Below are 21,863 nucleotides of genomic sequence, written 5' to 3' on the forward strand. Positions count from 1 at the left end.
GTTGGGAAAACCGGGTGTTACACTTGATAGATGTAGCTTTATTTGATCTCTTGTATTTCAACTCGACTTTGATGGCTTTTCCGATCCAATCACCAACAAATTGCCATTTATTTCTTTTCACATTGGCGTTGTTATGCATCGTGGTGTGACATAACAATGCCCAATTTTGTAATGGTTCGGCTAAATTTTTGTATCGCTTTGTTAATTTCAAAGCTGAATGCTTGTTTCTTTGTTGAAATTTAATGTTTGTGTTACTTACTTTCACACAATTGGGCTCATATTATCAATACATGCCTTTATTTTGACATATTTATCAAAGGAATCAAATTCCATTGATGATTTGTAACATGGTAAAGAAACTCAATGGTCTAAGATAAGAATTATTCGCAACCTGAGTGAGCGTTTGCAAACAGACCAAAATCATAAGTAAAAACTTCAATGAACATAATTTCTTGCCCTCAAACTTTGATATTGACAAGTTTGTCCCAAAGGTTTTAGACAAGAGTTACGTCTATCTTTGTCTCACCCACTGCTTATGGTTTCTTACTTAACCCTTTGAATCTTTAAGGCAACTATTGCCAAATTTCACCATTTAATTTTAACTAAAGGAATCATACCAATTCCTTATTGGAGATACTATCAAATTCATGGTCAATTGACCAAAATTCCTTAAGCATAAACTTAAGTGTTTCAATAATATCTTCATCAATGGTTTCTTAACCATCTTTTGATAAGTATTAGCTGTAACCTTCATATTTCTATTAAAGCAATTAAACATGCGAATAATACATTTATTCAAGAAATACATGTTACGTCATCATACAAAAATTCAAAACCATAACCATGTATAAAAACTTCAACAGTCGCAGCGAAATATAAACCAGAGTACTCAAATTATACATGTCATGAATCAATTATTACATCAACATAGATGAATCTCAAATTTCCAACATACGGGTAAATCTCCAATCATGAACAATAATCCAAATAAAAAATCTAGACTATGACAAACGCCTAGATCAGAGCCACCTAGACTCTACAACACTGATATCGGAGAAAGCTCCCGATATCCACCAAGGACAAAAGACTCACCAGAGCAACTACTCCTGCACATCGTCTACCCATCCATACAAATAGGTAGGCGGTCAAAACCACTGGGGGTATGTATTACATCATCATAATTCAAATAACAGTTAACATGAATAATTCAATATAAACATCATGTACTTGATCAATAATATTCACATATAAATACTTATATCATAATCCCAATTTCTCACATCAATTAATCACCAATCACATGTGTCATGAACAATCACCAAATCATAGTTATTTATACACAATCACCAATCACAATTCAAAACAAGACTCATGTCATGATGTGCACCTAGTCCGACACATATATGCATGTGGTACCATTTCACTTCAATGTCATCAACATGATTATCAATTATCAACAATGTCATTCAACATCAACTATCACATGTAGTTTCACCGTTTCAAGCATTCCTTACATTCTAGTAAGATAGCATACACATCTCATGATAAATATCATATTCAATACAATCATTCATTCATACAACTTCCCTTAGTCATATAAGAGTAGTCACGATAAATCATAAGACAATTGGCTCAAGGAACACTTCCGACCAAAAACCTTATCAAGTGACAAGCGACAATGTAGTCATGAACTTAAGCCACCTCCGGATCATTAGACATTAATCCAAGAATAACTTAAGTTCATATCAAAAACCCAATTTCACAATCCCACCCGAAATATCACCTTTGACATGATTAAGATGTTTGACCACTCTTATAAGTCTTCCTAAGTCTATATGAGTTGTAGGTTCAACTTATAAGTTCCATTGTTTGCAAAAGTTTGTTTTCGACAAAAGTCTAGAATTTCCCAAAAACTTCCAAGTTAAGACTCAAATGAGAAATTTTAAGTTTATGCAAGCTAATCATGTTCCAGTGGGTTTAGGGGATTAAACAGTAGTTAAACATGTTGAAAGAATCATTTGACAAAGCTTGGATTGGCCCCCAAAGACCCGGAACAAAATATTAAAGTGGCTGAAATTGGGCTTGTTCGCTTAAGCGACCACCTGGTTCGCTTAATCGAACGAGTTCTAGTAGCCAACCACAATGTACGCTTTCTAGTCGCTGATTGGTCGCTCACCAGTTCGCTTAAGAGAACGAGTTCCAGAAGCTACCAGAAAGTATGCTTACCAGCTCACTCGCAGATCGCTTAAGCGACCTGAACCCAGAAAAAAGTATGAATGTTCGCTTACTGGTCGCTTAAGCGAACCTCTAAGCGAACATTCACAGTTCAGAAGAAAATGTTACGGGTTTCAACCCTTTTTCACCCAAAATCCCCAATTTTGATCCCTCATCGCCCAAATGTGTTTCCAGATGATGTTTACAGTTCAATATGACTAAAAAGACTCACAAAGACTCAACCAACATGAAAACACTTGACATTAGGACCAATTCTCCAATTTCCATCAAAACACCAACAACATCTCATTTCTCAACAACAAATCATGAATCATGCAAACCCAAGCCATGAATTATCAACAACATGACTTAACAACAACAACATAAATTGATCATGAAACTTATCACAATTCATCAACCACATAGCATAATTCACTAATTGAGCATATTTTCAACATATACCAATTTCTCATACTTTGAACATGTAATTCAACTAACAACAATTCAATTGTTCATAACTTCATACATCTAAACATGTCATCATAATTAGAGCACGAATTTCATCATTTATGAACAATTAATCAATTCACCCAAATAAGTACTTTTCATACAATAATTGAAAAATTGCAATAATGATTATGATGAATTCTAACCCCCTTACCTTAGTTAGATTAATCTCCCTAGCTTAGGCTTCAATTTTGCTCCTAGCTCTCTTCACCCCTTGATTCTTCAAGTTCCTCTTCTCTCTAACCCTTGCTCCTCTTGCTCCCACTTTCTCTCTCTAACTCTCTCAAAAATATCTTATGAAATGAAAGTGTGAGGAAATTTCCTCTAAGACAAGGTTTTTGTAGTAGGTTCCCTTAATGGGCCTAATTCTCAAATTTAATGGATATAACTCATTTCAACTAAAATCTAAAATGTTTCTACACACACCACGATAATTCACTAATAACGGTCAAATAACGGTAAAATATTTCCAACGGTCACTAAACGGTAAAACCTTAATTATTACTCTAGTAACTTAGTAAAACAACAGTTCTCACTAATCACTAAAAGTAATTCTCACCAAAACTTATAATTTTACCCGTTCTCACAAAATGACCAAAATACTCCTAAGTCCAAAATGACTAAAATACCCTTCTAACACGGGAACCCATGGAAATGCACCCAATGACGAATAATCACACACAAGCACATAAAACACATAATAAAAGTAATTAAAATAAATCTATCTAAAAATCGGGCTGTTACATTAGCCATTAAAGACAGTTTGATTTAGGACTCCGGCTACACAACCGTGATTTGATTCTAATCATCCTGCTTAGATGTGATGATCATCTTCATCATTCCCCAAAGTTAGGGAATCCATATCCTCCATGTCAGATTCTGTGTCGAACGTCTCCCTTTCCCACATGAAGCCATGAGTTGGATGGAGCTTCACAGAACTTGCATCTGCTTGATTAGTATCATCAATTTTTGCAAATGAACATGGTGCAATATTTTCTAAGTTCTTGTCAAATGTCTTCCTCGTGATTTGATTTACTTCAGCAAGAAAATAGTTTTGGTCAACCTCAATATTCTCGACTATACCATCATCTCTCCAGATCGAGATTCTTTGAAGCATGGATGAGGGAACATCACCTATCCCATGAATCCATTGTCTCCCCAACAATAAGTTGAAGTTAGCTTTTGATGGGACCACCATGAATAAAGTTGGTCTAACCACAGTTTCCACTGATGAGATAAAACCGCAAGTGCACGGTTCTATCGAAGTAGTAAAATAAGAGTATCGTTCCGACAGGAAGTTGTTTAATTCAATTAACATTTGTTGATGATTAGAAGAAGATCAAGTTGCAAAGTTAGGGTTTTCAAACGGTTGAAAGATAATATAATAAAAAGAGCCTTGGGATTATTGGTTCACCTTAATGACAAGTCCTTCTCAAATCAAACTATTAAACCTAAAACCTTATGTTAGACATAACTTCTAAAGACAGTTTCTCTTTTGTTCCTTTAGCAACCAAGCCTATTTCGCTGACTTGATTACTATTAGATTTTGGTTCCTTTAATAACCAAGCCTATTTCGCTGACTTTATTACTATTAGTTCCCCTGAAGATCGAAACTATGTGTCTCAAAGATTGCAAAGATTATTTCGCTGCTTTTGCAATCCTTGTCTAAATTCACTTGTTCGAATATCAAAGCTCCACTTTCGTTTTATGAATTGATATTTGAGATGATGGATTAACAATTATCAAACCCTCCACTTTCGTTTCCATAGTTTGATAATGTTTGATTCATGTTAAAACGGTGAATTTAGATTAGAGATTAGGGTTACATAAGACTAGGGTCAATAGCTTGGTTTGATTAGGATTATGTCATTAAGACTTATCCAACAATCCCAAGACAAGAGAAGTCTACTCACTCATGTTCATCGTAGACATGGAGAAGAATGAGAAAAGCATAAAAGTAAATAACAAGAAAGTAAGGAAAAGAAAAGAACTTTTATTAGAAAGACAATTGTCACTTATTGAATTCCAAGAAAAGATGAATATTTGTGATGGCTAGCTACTCTATTTATAGTTTACATTCGACTTAGAATCTAAGCAATTACATCACTAGAATGTTCCACAAGCAATGTGTAACAGCCCGATTTTCGTTAGATTTATTTTAATTATTTTTTATTGAGTGTTTAATTGTGTTTGTGTGTGATTAATCATCATTGGGTGCATTTTCATGGGTTAGTGGTATTTTGGTCATTTTGGGTGTAAGAGTAAATTAGTAATTTTTGGTGAGAATTACTTTTAGTGGTTAGTGAGAACCGTTATTTTTGCTAAGTTACTTTCGTAGTAAATAGTTATTAGAATTTTACGGTTAAGTGACCGTTGTAGTGTTTTACCGTTTAGAGTGTAGAAACATTTTAGAATTGAATTAGATTGGGTTAAGTCCACTAAGCCTCTTAGGGTTAGGCCAAATAAGGGCACACCCTTTATAAACATTGTCTTAGAGGAAATTTCCTACACACTTTCATTTTTCAAGATATTTTGAGAGAGTTAGAGAGAGAAGGTGGGAGGAAGAGGAAGAAAGGGTTAGAGAGAAGAAGAGCTTGAAGATTCAAGTGGAGAGAAGAACTTAGGAGCTAAAGTGAAGCCTAAGCTAGGGAATTAATCTAACTAAGGTAAGGGGGTTAGAATTCATCATAATCATCTTTTGTGTAAATTATCAATTGTTGTATGAATAAATGCTTAATTGATTAATTGATGATAATTGTTAGAATTCGTGATCCAAGTATGATGATATGTTTGAATCCATGAAGTTGTTGATAATTGAATTGTTGTTAATGAAATTTCATGTTTAAAGTATGAGAAAGTGGTATATGTTGAAATATGCTCAAATTGTTGAATTTTGCTATGTTGTTGTTGAATTGTGATAAGATTCATGATCAGTTGATGTTGTTGTTGCTAAGTGATGTTGTTGATGATAATTCATGGCTTGGGTATGCACGATTCATGATTTGTTGATGAGAAATGAGATGTTGTTGGTAGTTTGGTAAAAATTGGTGAATTGGTTCAAATGTCAATTGTTTTCATGTTTGTTGAGTCTTTGTGTAGCATTTTAGTCATATTGACCTGCAAACAATCTCTGGAAACACTTTTGGGCTTTGGAAGATCAAAATTGGGGATTTTGGGTGAAAAGGGGTTGAAACCCGTAACATTTTCTGCAGAGCTATGAACGTTCGCTTAAGCGAACTGGTAAGCGAACATTCATAGCACTTTCTGGGTAGAGGTTGCTTAAGCGCCCTGCAAGCGAACTGTTAAGCGTACTTTCTGGTGGCTACTGGAACTCGTTCGCTTAAGCGAACCAGGTGGTCGCTTAAGCAAGCAAGCCCAGTTTCATCCACTTTAATCTTTTGTTCCGGGTCTTAGGGGGGCCAATCCGAGCTTTGTAAAATGATTCTTTCAACATGCTTAACTACTGTTTGAACCCATAAGCCTACTGGAACATGCTTGGCTTACCTAAACTTGAAATTTTCCGTTTTGAGTTATAACTTGGAAGTTTTGGAGAATTTCGGATTGTTGTCGAAACAAACTTTTGCAAACTAATGGGGCTTGCAAGTTGAACCTACAGCTCATATAGACTTAGGTAAGGCTTGTGAGATCGGTGAAACATCTTAATCATGTCAAAAGTGATATTTCGGGTGGGAATGTGAACGATTGTGAAATTGGGTTTTTCATACGAACTTAAGCTATTCTTTAGACTAATGTCCAATAGTCCATAAGTGGCTTAAGCTCATAACTACATGATTGATTAAGATTGTTTGAGAGTTTTCAACTTGTCTATGTTGCTTTGTCTTGGGAATCTTCATTGTTGGCCGTTTGCCACTTGATATGGTATTGTCGGAAATGTTTCTTTGAGTCAATTGGCTTATGATTCATCGTGACTATTCTTATATGATTAAGTGAAGTTGTATGAATGAATGATTATATGTTGGATATGATGCTTATCATGTGATGTGGTATGTTTTCTTACTTAGAATGTGAGAAATGCTTGAAGTGATAAAACTATATAAGGTAGTTGATGTTGAAGAACATTGTTGATTATTAATGATCATGATGATGTGGTGATAATGAATCTTATTTGAATTATGATTTGATTGTGTATGGACATGATTTCTTAATAATGCAATTGTTCTGGAGATGATCAATATATTTAGAAATTGTCCTTTATATTGTGGTGGAAATTGTGAGGTGATGTCGCATTATCGAGTCTTTGCTACATGTCCATGCATCATAGTCGTGTTGAGATTTATATGATGTTTTTGTTGCATCGTTGGGCTTCGGTCTTGCAGAGATCATTTAGAGATCTAGTTTGTGGGCCTTGACCCTGCAGAGATCCATTAGTGATCTAGATTGTGGGCTCCAGCCTTGCAGAGACCCTTGATGGTCTAGATATAGGTGACGACCTTGAAGTGAAATGGTACCACATGCATATATGTGTCGAACTTGGTGCACATCATGACATGAGTCTTATTGGGAAATGTGATTGATGGTTGTTCATGATCCATGTGATTGATGATTGCTTAATGTAAGATATTGGGATTATGGTATGAGTATATATATATATGGATATTATTATTTGATTAAGTATATGATATTCGAATTGATCTATTCATGTTTAACTGATATGCGGATTATGATGATGTAATACTTACCCCCAATGGTTTTGACCGCCTACCTGTCTGTATTAATGGGTAGACGTGGTGCATGATTAGTTGCTCTGGTGAGTTGATTGTTGCTTGGTGGATATCGGGAGCTATCTCCGTTATCGGTGTTTTTAGGGTCTAGGTTGGCTCTGACCTAGGCGTCTGTTTATGTCGGTCTAGGTTATATGTTTGGATTTATTCATGTTGGAGATTTACCCATTGTTGGGATTTGGAGATTTATCTATGTTGATGTATTATTCGATTCATGACATGTATGCCCCGAAGTATTATGGTTTATATCCACTGCGACTGTTGAGCTTTTTATGCATGCATGTTGAATTTGAATTTTGTATGATGACGTAGCATCTATTTCTTGAATAAATGTATTATTCGCATGTTTTATTGCTTTAATAGAAATAGGGTGTTACACAAAGGGCTTTTTGGTAAGACTAAAATAGAGTATTTTTGTCTCCGAATCTTCGTATTTTTGCACTGAATCAGCTCCAAAACCCCTTTCTTTTGCTCCAAGACTCAATCCATCAAATATTCATTCATGAAATATAATAATATGCAATTGAAGTAAAGTAGCTCAAAAAGGAAATAATATTAAAATAAAATAAACTTAAATCTAATTAAAACGAAACTAAATATTAAACTAAAACAGATAATTATTGACTCATCACCCACCATTAGACTTACTTGGAGAGCACCAAGGGAATGTCCAGTGTAACACTCTATTTCTATTAAAGCAATAAAACATGCGAATAATACATTTATTCAAGAAATAGATGCTACGTCATCATAACAAAATTCAAATTCATCATGCATGCATATAATCTCAACAGTCGCAGTGGATATAAACCAGAATATTTCGAAGCATAAATGTCATGAACCAAATAATACATCAACATAGATGAATCTCCAAATCCCAACAACAGGTAAATCTCCAACATGAATAAAATCTAAACAGATAAATCTAGGAAACCTAACAAACGCCTATATCAGAGTCATCCTAGACTCAACTAAACCGATACCGGAGATAGCTCCCGATATCCACCAAGCAACAATCAACTCACCAGAGCAACTAATCCTGCACAACGTCTACCCATCCATGCAGACAGGTAGGCGGTCAAAATCATTGGGGGTAAGTATTACATCATCATAATCCACATAACAGTTATACATGAATAAAGCAATTCAAGTCCCAAATAATTGACATGAATAATTAATCTCAACAATAATACATAATGATAAATCCAAATATCACAACCAATCACTCACAACCACAAGTATGTCAATCATTTCACGATGAGGACTCATGCAACAATGATATGTCCCTAATCATGACACATAAATGCATGTGGTACCGAATCACCTCAAGGTCGTCACCTTCGATGCAACAAAAATATCGTATGTAAGATTTCACACCCGTCTTACATAATCTCCGAAGTAAAAGAGCTCAACCCTTTTACAACTACAAGACTCAACATGACTATGATGTATGAACATACAGTAAGGACTCAAAAATGCAATCACCTCAATTTTCACAACAATATAAAGGACAACTTCCAATTATATTGATCATCTCCACAACATTTGCATTATCAAGAAATTACGTCCACACAACATTCAAGTCATAATTCAATTAAGAGTCAACATCACATTATCACCACAATCATCAACAATCATTAACATCATTCAACATCACATGATAAATATCATATCCCCATATAACAAATCATTCACACATCTCCATGTAGTTATATAAAACTAGTCACCAAGATCATAAGATATTTCACTTGAAAAGACTCGTTTCCGATGAACCGTATCAAGTGGCAAACGGCCAACATTGATAACTATCAAGTAAGGTAATATATAAAGTTTGAAAACTTACCAAACAATCTTAATCAACCATGTAAACAAGAACTTAAGCCACTTACAACTATTAAACATTAGTTCAAAGAATAGCTTAAGATTGTATGATAAAACCCAAGTTAACATTTTTTCACACTCCCACCCGAAATTCACGTTTATCATGATTAAGATGTTTGACTGACATTATAAGCCTTACCTAAGTCTATATGAGCTGCAGGCTTAACTTGTAATCTTATTCATTTCATAAAAGTTCAATCAACCAAAATCCGAGTTTCCCAAAAATTTACAAGTTATAACCCATAAAGGAAAAATTCAAGTTCAGGTAAGCTAGGCATGTTCCAGTAGGTTTAGGGGTTCAAACAGTAGTTAAACAGGTTGAAATAATCATTTTACAATGCTCGGATTGGTGTAACGCCCTAGTTGTCATATTTAATTATTTGATTTATGTGGAGTCTATATATATATATGATTTTTGGTGATTTATGTGGTGTGTTTATTTTATTATATAGTTTATTTTAATAATAATTAGAATAAGTGTGAAATAATAATTATTTTGGTGTTTGGGGAGTTAATAGAATTTATTAAAATTAATGGGGAGTTAAATGAAAATAGAAGGGAGTTAATTAATGGGAAGTTAGGAAAAGAATAGATGTCAGAAGCAGTTTTCACGTAAAAACCAACTTTTGGGAGAAGAGGGAGAGAAGAGCAACTTTGAACCAAGAGAATCCTTTTGCTGTGCATTTTCTTTGTTGAATTAAGGTAAGGGTGAGGTTTACTTCAGTAGTATAGATTTTAATTTTTGATTTTGAGTTTAACAGTGTTCTGGTGAAAATTGGGAAATTATGGGTTTTGTGAGAATTGATGATTTTGGGGTAGAGAATGTAGTTCTGGTGTTAGAAATAGTTTCTAAATGTACACAGCAAGTCAATTTACATCTGTAAACTAATTTGGGGAGTGAATTGAAGAAAAATGGGATTTTGGGGAAAAACCTGTTTTCTGCCCGTACAGAAGTTCATCGCTCGCCTCGCGAGTAGCTGTGCTCGCCATGGCGAGTGAGCAACTTCATAGCTCGCCTCGCGAGCAGACCAACTCGCCATGGCGAGCAAGCCTGGACAAAACTTGATTTTTGAAAAGTTGTTATAAGATGTTTTGGGGATGGTTTAAGGTACCTAGATGATATTAATGATGACTGTAACAAGTTTTAGGTTAAAAAGATGAATAGGGAGCTTAGTATTGAGGTTTGAGTGAGAAAATGTCATTTTTCCCGAGAGCACCTATTTTTCACTCGCCTCGAGTTCGCCTTGAACTCGCCATGGCGAGCAACCAGTTTTGTGAACTCGCCATAGCGAGCAGATGTGATCGCGAGGCGAGCTGCACAATTCCTGAGTGTTGAATTTCGTGCATGAATGGTAGAGATTTAATGTTGTTGTGTTGAGCATAGTTTCATGTAATTATGCATTATTCTGGGTGATTGGATTGCTGAATTGTTGAATGTTACTGATGGTTGTGATGTATGATTTGTTATTTAAACATACATGTTGTAGAAGTGGAGTCATATGAAGTTTGTATGCATGGTCAAGTTGTATGTAGATATACACAAGAAGGTCCATTGCATATGCATAAATCAGCGGAGAGGACTCATGTCCTGGAGCACTAGTTGCTCAATAGCGGCGAGGGCTTCGGTCCTGATGAATGCTTTAACCATTCAAAAGCGGTGAGGGCTTCGGTCCTGTCTGGTACCACATGCATAATTGCATCTATTGAGGAGTCTAAGGTGTTGTCTTAGCAGTGTTGTCATGTCATTTGCATGAGTCTTAGTTGTTGCTTTGATGATGATAATGTTGTTGATGAATATGTACATTTATATACATACTTGATGAGTGGATTCCGATGATGATGTTGTTGCTTGTGAATTAATTATTTATATTTACAAGATGATGTATTTGATGTTATAGGGTGTTAGATTCAATTGAAGATTTTTAATATCTATATTTATTGTTGTGAATCTCACCCCTTCTGCTTGAAAATGTTGCCCTTCCTATGGGTAACTTGCAGGTGATCCTGAGTAGTTGGTGGTGGCTCAAGAGTCGTGTCTAGGGCTCTGATACGTGGGATGGGAATTATTATATTATATTATTGTTGTTTTCCTTCCTATGTATCAATTTTTGGAACTTGTTGATGTGGCCCTTTGTTGGTTGACTTATTGTTGATTAGGCTTAATGCCAAGAGGTTGTTGGAGAATTTAACCGTTGTGGTTGTTATTGAAATGTAAACTTTCCGCTGCATGATTTGAAGTTATTAAACATGTTGAATTAAATAGTTTTATTTTCTATTTAAGAAATTTTGAATTTGCAATGTGGCATGCCCGTTTGGTGCTTAACTCTGATTAATAATTGTTATTTAATTGCTTTTGGGTAAAGGGGTGTTACAATTGGCCCCCTAAGTCCCGGAACAAAATTCAAAAGTGGCCGAAACTGGGCTCGTTAGCTTAAACGACGACCTTGTTCGCTTAATCGAACAAGTTCCAAAAGCTACAACTAAGGTTCACTTAGTTGTTCGCTTCCGGGTTGCTTAAGCGAACCAGTCACAGAACCCACTGTGGTTGTTCGCTTACCCGTTCGCTTAGCGTTCGCTTAAGCGAACAATCATAATTCTGCAAAAAAATATTACGGGTTTCAACCCCTTTTCACCCAAAATCCCCAATTTTAATCTCCAAAAGTCCAAATGTGTTTCCAAAGATTGTTTTCAGGTCAATATAGCTAAAATGATCCACAAAGACACAACAACATGAAAACATTTGACATTTGAACTAATTCAACCCATTTTACAAAGTCACCAACAACAACTCATTTATCACCAACAATTCATGAATTATGCACACCCAAACCATGAATTATCATCAACAACATCACTTAGAAACAATAACATCAATTGAACATGAATGTTATCACAATTCAACAACAACATAGCATAATTCAACAAATTTAGCATATTCCACCATATACCACTTTCTCATACTTTGAACATGAAATTTCACTAACAACAATTCAATTATCAAAAACTTCATGCATTCAAACATATCATCATAATTGGAGCACGAATTCTAACAATTATGAACAATTAATCAATTACTCAATTAAGCACTTATTCATACAACAATTGAAAATTTACACAAAAAATGATTATGATGAATTATAAACCCCTTACCTTAGTTAGATCAATCCCCTAGCTCAAGCTTCACTTTAGCTTCTAGGTTCTCTCTTCTTGAATCTTCAAGCTCCTCTTCTCTCTAACCCTTTCTTCCTCTTTCTCGCACTTTCTCTCTCTAACTCTCTCAAAATATCTTGTAAATGAAAGTGTGTAGGAAATTTCCTCTAAGACAATGTTTATATAGGATGTCCCCTTAATGGACTTAACCCACTCCAACTTAAATCTAAAATGTTTCTACACACACAACGGTAAATTACTAATAACGGTCACTTAACGGTAAAATACTAATTATTACCCCAATAACTTAGCAAAAATAATGATCCTTACTAAACACTAAAAATAATCCTCACCGAAATTTCTAATTACCCGTACTCACAAGATGACCAAAATACCCGTAAGTCCAAAATGACTAAACTACCATTCTAACATAAAAACCCACGAAAATGCACCCAATGATGAAAGATCACACACAAGCACAATTAAACACACAATAAAAATAATTAAAGTAAATCTAACGAAAATCGGGCTGTTACAAAAACAACTAAAAAATCTTTATATTTGGGTGCATCTCACTCGGATTCAATCCAAATGTGATTGTTACAATTTTTGGTAAATTTTTGTTTTTTTAGGGAGTAAACTTGGTAATATTGTACTAACAATAATCAACTCATAAACATTCTTTCTTCACCATTTTTTTTGGTAATAAATGGGTATTTTTTTTTTAGAAAATGGATCCTTAATCGGAGGTAAAGGGTTAACATCTTTTATTTTATGTTATATTATTATCTCAGTGAAATTAAAAATGAAAGAAGATTTGCATAAGATCTTTGGTGCACTCTTGTTGAGATTAAAATACTAATTAAAATGTACCAAAAAACAAATATTACTAAGAAAAAGGATTTGTCCAATGTAAATGTTCTTATTTGAATATTTTTTATAAACTTTATTTTAACGGTTATTTTTCATTCAAACTCATTCATGAATTTTCATTATCATTTAATCCTTCATTTAATTTAATTAAATATTTTATTTGATGTTATAAAATTTCCGTTTCAAGCAAGAGAAGTCAAACATGTTGTTGATTAATTTTTTTCTATCGTTAATGATTGATTCATATTTAGAAACAACAGAAATAGAACATGTGTATGGTACCATTGCAATTTTTTTTAAAGGTAATAAGATCGTATGAAATGAATAAGCAAGTGAAAATGATGGTGGATCGACTATATATAGGGAAAAAGGCTACATAAAAATAAATACTTCATATATATTCTAATTGATATGTGATGCATTTCTTCTTTTCTCTTGATAGACTTCCAAGTCCAAAATAAGAATCCGATCAAAGACAAAGAACATATAAACACCAATTTTGAATAAGAAAACAATAATATAAGAAATCACAATATTCTTCACACAAACAAAATCACAATAAAAAGTAATATAAGAATAAGAAATGTTAATCAAACAGTAAAACAATAAAAAATAAACAAATAAAAGAAAAGATAATGTGGTTGAAAGTGGTTTTTTTATGGGAGAAAGAGGTAGATGAAAATAATGTAAAACAATTTGTCTATATATAGAAAAAAAAAATCATGTAATGCTCAATTTTGATTGGCTTATGAAAAATAAATGAGTCATGATCCATTTTGATTGGCTAATAAAAAATAAATGAGTCATGATCTATTTTGATTGGTTGATGAAAAAGCATTAAATGAGAAGAAAAATTTGAAGATGCCATGTGTACTTTTCAAAAAAATTAAGGCAAATGTTTATAATAGAGATAGAGATAGAGATAGAGATAGAGATATTTTTTACTTTTTTTCTCTTTATGTTTTCTTTAAGAAAATTATAGGTGTCAAATATTTAGATACCGAGTCATCCGGTTTAATATAATTTAATACCAATATACTCCCTCCGTTTCAAAATACATGTTCAACTTTTGCAATGTGCACTATTCACTTGACTTACTTTGACCATAATTTTTAACTAATGTATAAATACAAATATTAGCGTGTAAGATGTTGTTTGATTTGTCTCGACAAATATTTTCAAAATATTAAATTTTTATAATTTTTTACTTTAGATAATTAAAGATATTAACGGTCAAAATTGTGCATTGGCATATGTGAAGTTGTTGACTTGGACATGTATTTTGAAACGGAGGGAGTAATTTTTTATATTGACTGAGTTATATGTCCGAGTTATTCGGGTCAATCCAGTTTAATTACGCGGTTTGACCATTGACTTGGTGGATAAACAAAAGGGGTAATATTGGAAATAAAAACATTATACGAACAAGAATTTTCGATTCCTACAAAACGCGCTTTTGCAACTATTTGACTTATGCAGAATCAACTTTAACACCACAAAAAATCCATTTTCCGTTTCAGTTTCAATTTCAATTTCAATTTCAAGGTATTACAACAACTCTTTTTCATTTTCTCATTCCATTTTCTCTTATTAGTTTTTCCCGAGAAAATTGATTTTCATTTTCCTTTTGAGTTTGATTGCTACGAATTCCTTTTAGGGTTTGTTTGTTTGTTCTTTTGAATGATTTTCTGTCTATGAAGTTTTCGGATTTTATATTCTGAGGTAAATTTAATTGTTTTTTCTTCATTTAACAAATGTATTTAATTGTTTTGGTTTTGAATTTGAATTCTTTGGTTTTTGTTTTGTAATTGGAATTGGAATTAGGGTTATTGGGCATGTACATAGCCTTGAATAATTGAAATTTAAGGTTTTTTCCCCTAATATTCTGTATGTTGAATAATGAACTTGCTTTGCATTGATTGATTTATTGATGATGGTTTTTTTTCTTTATGTGAAATTTATTGAGCACATATACTCCTCGGAGACATTGACACGACACCAACACATATAATTACATTGAATTATGTTATTTTCTAAAATTATTATCGGTGTCGACATGTCCGTGTCGTGTTCGTGTCTGAGTTGGTGCTTCATAATATATGTAAGCTTGGTTTGAGTGGATTGTATTATCTAATTTATTAACAAGGTTTAGGGTTTGAGTTTGACTGTTTTTTCTTATGGTCATAAAGTTTGTTGAATTGTCCACAGAAGCATATTCCTTTAATTTTTATGGATGTGAGTGTAAGAGTATAAAAACCATTGCAAGTTGAAAACAACGACACGGTTTTACATGCCTGCGATAAACAGTAGGGCTTGGAACAGATGCCTCATGGGCATGACCCCGTTAACTTCCTGTTTTGGAACTCATTTTCCTTTAGATATAACTATACGGTATTCTAATTTTCTTCTATTATTCTGCTGAAAATCTTAGCTGGTGGTAAAGTTTATATGTGATCTTTTTGTTATGTTTGTACTCAATCAACTTTGTTTCTCCCTAATAAGTATGAACATTAGTTAAGAAGACATGCTATTTATTTAGATTCTTAATTTGCATGTGTTAATGAGTTGGAGACAGACATGGTTTTTGTATAGAACGCTATGGTGTCGTTTGAATCATGTAGCCGACACCACATAGTGGGATAAGGCTTGGTTGTTGTTGTTGTTATTTTGCATGCGTTTTCCCGTTGTTTCTTTCACCAAATACCTTTTTATTTCACACTCTAAATTGTGTGGCAGTGATTTTTACAACTTTTCTCTGTTTTTCTATTTTATTCCTGTTTATCCTTTGCGGTCTTGAATCTTGAGAACTTACTGCAAAAACTTATGGTTTTCTCAGGTTGATCAAGCTACTTGAGGATTTCTTTGCATACTTTTGTTGTTTGAAGAGCTAATTTGTCTACCAAAATGAAGTAATGCATACAAACTTCTTTTGTTTATTTGTTTGCTTATTTTATTATAAACCGGGAGAGTGAAAGTTGGATTGCCAGCTCATTACATATTGTGTATTATAACGAGGGAAACTTAGGAATCTGTATGATTTGCATAAGAAGCAAATTAACGTGAGCATGGATGAAAAAACAGCTCAAAATTTATAACTAACCTTGTACACCATAATATAAAACCTCTACTAGACCTTACCTTCATTTTTTCCTGAAGCATTTCTTAGTTGGATTGATACAACATTCTGAGTTCTGCGGTTAAACTTTCGCATGGCCCATGTTATTTTTCTATGTAGTTCGAAGTAGCCCAATACAGAAAGTAATAGTATTAGTCCTTGCACCTCTATGACACACAGTCCTGCATGAACACTCCTAAACCGTGAACTTTATGCGGGAAGACAGTTTTCACACACGCCACATTCCATTATGCTTCCTTCCTTCTTGAGTTTAAATATTAAGCACAAACACTTTTAGAGCACCTCGTACTCACATTGGATTTCATAATAGGGCAATTGGTTCTTTGTAGAAATTGGATAATCGATTAACATAAAGGTTTAGACAAGAATTCAGGGCATTTAAAGTTCAAATACTAATTCAAAATCCTAGGAAGAGTAAGCGGATTCAAATTATTTAGGAAGTAAATGCAAGTCAAAGGAGCAATGGGAAAAAAAACTCTTGACGACTTGATTACAGAGGCTAAGATACTATGTTAAGGACTAACTCTACTAAAGGCTTAGGCAATCTAGTGGAGACTTATAATTGGCTATATATATCCGAGAAATTGGTAGCAAAAGTGTGATCTGATATTGAGAGTCTCTGAAGTGATAACTGATAAATGCTGCCAAAAGATACATGTGGTTGTCGTCACCATCAATGTTACATCTGACCAGAGTAGATAAGAGAAAGGAAATCCTGCAAGAGTTAGTAAGCATATCTAGATCACCCTCTTTCCTGTTTTCTGCCTTCCAAAGAGCACTAACTAACCAAATAATTCCCTTTTAGTCCAAAGGGAATTCGATGATAACTACCTCACTCCAAAAAGCACTATCTAATAACTCCCTTTTAGTCCAAAGGGAAATCCATGATAACTACCTCATAAATTATTACTTGCTCAACAAGAAGCCTATATAAAGGCAACACCTAAAGGGGGTGGTAACATTTTGTATTGAACTGACATCAAATTAAAGAAAAAAAGGAGTAGTGTCTGTTTAATTAAAGCACATGATGATTGAAAGATGAAAATGGAGAATGATCAATGGAACTTCTGCTCTTTTTTTGCGGTTGGACCATATATTATAGAAACATTCAAATGGTGTTTTTTGTTTGGGAAATCCCAGCAACCAAACCTGCGAGGCAGAATTTTTCCGAGCTCGAGTCCATAGTCCAGATCATTATATAATTATGTAAAAATGATCGTTTAAACTTCATGTTTTTATTAATTATGAATGTTTGGATATGTATTTTAGAAGCATTTATGTGATCTTTTCATTTTATTACTGTCCTGCTTTTAACTCGTCGGTTTATTTTTATTAAAATGAATCTCACATTCAGTATCACATTGTAGGGGACGTGTAAGGTGGGATGAGGCTAACATTGGAGAAATTGAGGCAAACAAACCTGTGAGGCAGAAAATTACTGAGCCTAAGACTCCATATCATCCTATGATTGATGACGACTGTATGTAAAGAACATAACGTAAACTTCATGTTTCCATTACTTTAGATTCATGCATGAGTATGGCTATTATTCAAATAGTAGTATGATATTACTTAAACAGGGAAGGGTTATTTTACTTTTAACTTTTAACTATAGTTAATAATTATAATAGTGCTCTTATTCTTGTGCTAGAATATAGTTTGTCTTTGACATGTTTGGTTTAGAAATGTGAGAACATATTTCAAACAAACTCTGTTAATATAACTGTGCGGTTTTATTCTCGAACCTGCTCGTTTACTGTAGTTTCTAGACATTCTATGTGCGTAAACTTTTGTTCTGAGATAATATTTTTGTCTGGATTACCCTTAATTTTTAGGTTCTCTATCCCCTGTACGAGGAAGTTTTGATGCAAGTACTGATGATGACAAGCGTGCATCACAAGTTGAAGCAATATGGACTGCTCTGAGTGATGTAGGCTCTAGCAGCAAAAGAGGCACTGGACAATCATTTGGTTGGACATCATCTGAGGATGAGCTAGAATCAATGGAACAAGATGGTGGTGGTAAGATACTATGATATATTCTTCATTTCATATTTCTGACTATTGGTAAAAACTCAAGTCCCAGATAGGATAACGCTTGGCATGAGTTTATAAAGATGACATCTTTCCATGATACTTGGTTTAAAAAACTAACTGTTGGATTGAATATTTATATTAGTGATAAATATACTTGTGTAATAGTTATATTACAAAACTCAATTTTTACTAGATTCTTGAGTATTGCAATTTCAGGATTGAATTTGGATTAATAAGTTTATTTGCTGTTTTATTGGTTAATTACTTGTTCTCCTTATCTTACTTGAACTTTCTTTGGTTGGTTGGATTGTTAAGATTCTGAAACAGATCGGAGCAAAAAATTTAGAAAGCACAGAAAAGCCCACTATGATGAATATCTTAAAGTGAAAGAGCATCGACAAAAGAGTCCTAATGTTGTGGATGAGAGTGATGAGGATGATAATCCTGAAACCGGCAAAGGGGAGAAGAAATGTGAACCATGTTCTCTAAGTGATAGTGTAAAAGAAATGGACATTGAGGGGAAAAGGTCTTCCACACCTCCGGCTAATGGTTCGTAAACAATCAACAAAGAAAACTCGCTTACATTTATTTTATTCCGCGGGTTGGAAAACAACTAACTGATTCACTGTAATTTTGTATTATATGAGAATGCTGCTTTTTTCTTTTTCCACTATATATCTGCTCATGCAAACACTTGCATAATCTGATTTCGCACTTATACTCTGTCTAAGAGACTCTTTGGAATATTTTGGGGAATTTGCGTTAAGGATGGATGGGTAAACTGGATAATCTAGAATAACATTCTCTTACATTTGTTATGATTTTTATTTCATCTGTGCTGATGGTTTATGCCTCAACTTGGAAGTCTATTAGGTTCTGATCATTCGAAAATGTTGGCGAATGTAGTAGCAATCAATTGATAATGTTGATGAATGTGGTAGTGGATGTCTATTAATTCCTGCAAAATTATACAACATAGTTGTTCTATAATTTCTTAAATTTCTTAAAGTGAGGAGATCCAATCACAGCTAAATTTTCATGATATCTTTTTTACTGTAATGTTAAACAACTAAATTTGAGCGTTATATTACTTAAAGTTTATTGTCTGAAATGTATGCAGTGAGTTAGAAGACTGTTTTTATATTTTTTTTGTTACAATGAAGACTTATATAAGAGTAAGAGATATAAATAAATTCTACTTTTTTTAGGGGAAATAAATCCTAATTATATGATTATTAAGTTGCTTAATAGAAGAGCCTTTCTTATCTATAGCAACAACCAATTTGAAGGAAACAAGACATTCCATGAATGATTTCCATCAAAATCTTCCTTATCTTCCTTGTCTGGTTATTTGGATGCTAATTAATATTCGCCTTGGTGGAATGTCTGGTTTTTTGTGGCAATCATGTAGGTAGTGGTGCATGTGCAATTAAATAACACTCATCTAGATGAATTCATGAAATTTTTTTAGTTGTGTTTTTTATAATGCGTAAATTTGCACATGTTAAGATTTTTTTTTTTATTTGGTCATGTTCGGGTTAAGAATTTTAAAGTAGTAAGTTTGTTTTGGAACTTGTGCATTTTACATTAAATAATATAATATTTTGATAATTGATTGGTGTTTTTCAATAATAATATGCTACTTTTAGTTCCTTTAACATGTACAAAATTGCACGTTAGACAAATCCTGGTTAGTTATACTTATACATAGCATTTTCCTTCATTAAATTTGTAAGAGATAGATAAAGATTTAGGGTGAGAGATAAACAATTTAAGAATTTATATAAATAAGGACAATTTTATGTTTTGGATAACCATGATATTGGTACAAAATTTTCATCGTTGTTTATAAATGATTAATCTTCGTCAGAGATTATGAGGGCTCACAAGATAGGTTCTTCCCTGTCAACCATAATTCTTCCATATGCGTGAGTTGGAAATCAAACCCTTAATCACATACTTGTGAAGCCGAAGTTCATTAGCTCTAGAACCAATTAATTGTTGGTAAGACAAATTAAATATATTATGATTAAAATTTTAAAAGATTTAGATGTAATCGAATAATTTTGTGGCTGTGTTAGAAAAAAGATCCTTCAAAATAGGTGTTTCTATCTATAAAGTGGACCAAACACATACAAGTAAACATATGGCTGAGAAACTATATTTTAGCATCTTCAAGCTGCAATAATTGAGTAGAGAAAACCATGTGAAACATACGTATATATTTTTTATAATAGTTGCAAAGACACACACAAGATAGCTCGATTGATAAGTTACTGAACAACGAAGAAATCGTAAGTATGTCTAAGATTTATGTTCACTTTGTTATGGTTGAAAAAAATGATTTTAATTTTATATTTTTAAAAACTATTTTAATGAGAATTTACTCAAAAAGAAATAAAGTTATTTCAAACTCATTTATTTTAAATTTAAAAAATAATTTTGACATTCGGTATTTTAGATATTTAATGTTAAAGATTTTAACATGATAAAAATCATTTTTTTAAATAATTTTATAAATAGCTCTTTATTTTAACCATTTTTTTAAAAAAATTACCATCCAAAAATAGTCGTAGCCAAATATTGAAATATTATGAGATACTTTCAAATATTTTTTGTTTAACAAACGGACCTCAAGCTTTTTTTTTTTTTTTTTTTTTTTGAAGAACGGACCTCAAGCTCTTGAAATTAATATCATCACTAACTTAATACATAATGTCTATAAGAAAAAAAAAATCTAGACGACTTTTTTCTTTTATTAGTCGACTTTTTTATTTGAAATAATTCTTTTATTCGACGACTTGTCACAAATTTAATTATTTTTTTAATTAAATTTCAATGATAAGTGTATAGATATTCTACCGTAAATAATTTTGTAAGAATGTTTGTAAGAATTAAGTCAGTTCAAAGGTACGGATGATAGATATCATGAATTTTTTAAACAATTATTTTTTGTTCAAAAATATTCAATAAAACTAGATAGGATTTGAAATGGAGGGACATATAATGTTTGAATTTATTTATTTGAGTTAATCTATATTCCTATATTATGAATTTCTACATAGGATAAAAATAAGATCCGTACATTAGTTTATAAATGGGGATAAGAAAATACATAGTGTTTTTCAAGTCAGAGGATATTTCATGTTCAAATCTTCCTTTATAAAAAAAACAAGGCTAAATTATGTTTTGTTCTCTTAACTATTTAATTAGTATCGCTTTGGTCTCTTAACTAAAATTTGATTTATTTTCCTTCAAAAAAATTGATTTAATTTGGTATCTTAACTTTCTCTTCGTTACACATTTTGATCATTTCCGTTAGTT

General features: G+C 32.9%; 1 protein-coding gene across 2 annotated transcripts; it reads left to right on the forward strand.

Moving 5' to 3' along the window:
• Positions 1-14,762: 14,762 nt before the first annotated feature.
• Positions 14,763-19,468, forward strand: LOC25479710 (protein phosphatase inhibitor 2). Of its 2 annotated transcripts, none has more exons than XM_024774750.2 (5): positions 14,763-14,912; positions 16,204-16,276; positions 17,871-17,983; positions 18,339-18,524; positions 18,855-19,468. In XM_024774750.2, exons 2-5 carry the CDS (start codon positions 16,272-16,274, stop codon positions 19,094-19,096), a joined length of 546 nt encoding a protein of 181 aa, XP_024630518.1. In that variant the 5' UTR covers positions 14,763-14,912; positions 16,204-16,271; the 3' UTR covers positions 19,097-19,468. The 2 variants fall into 2 exon arrangements, with proteins under 2 accessions (XP_024630518.1, XP_013443311.1); XM_013587857.3 differs by lacking the exon at positions 14,763-14,912 and adding an exon at positions 14,947-15,089 and having other exon boundaries at positions 18,855-19,462.
• The last annotated feature ends 2,395 nt before the right edge of the window (positions 19,469-21,863 follow it).

The sequence above is a fragment of the Medicago truncatula genome, chromosome 6 (assembly GCF_003473485.1).
Source record: "Medicago truncatula cultivar Jemalong A17 chromosome 6, MtrunA17r5.0-ANR, whole genome shotgun sequence".
NCBI classification, from domain to species: domain Eukaryota; kingdom Viridiplantae; phylum Streptophyta; class Magnoliopsida; order Fabales; family Fabaceae; genus Medicago; species Medicago truncatula.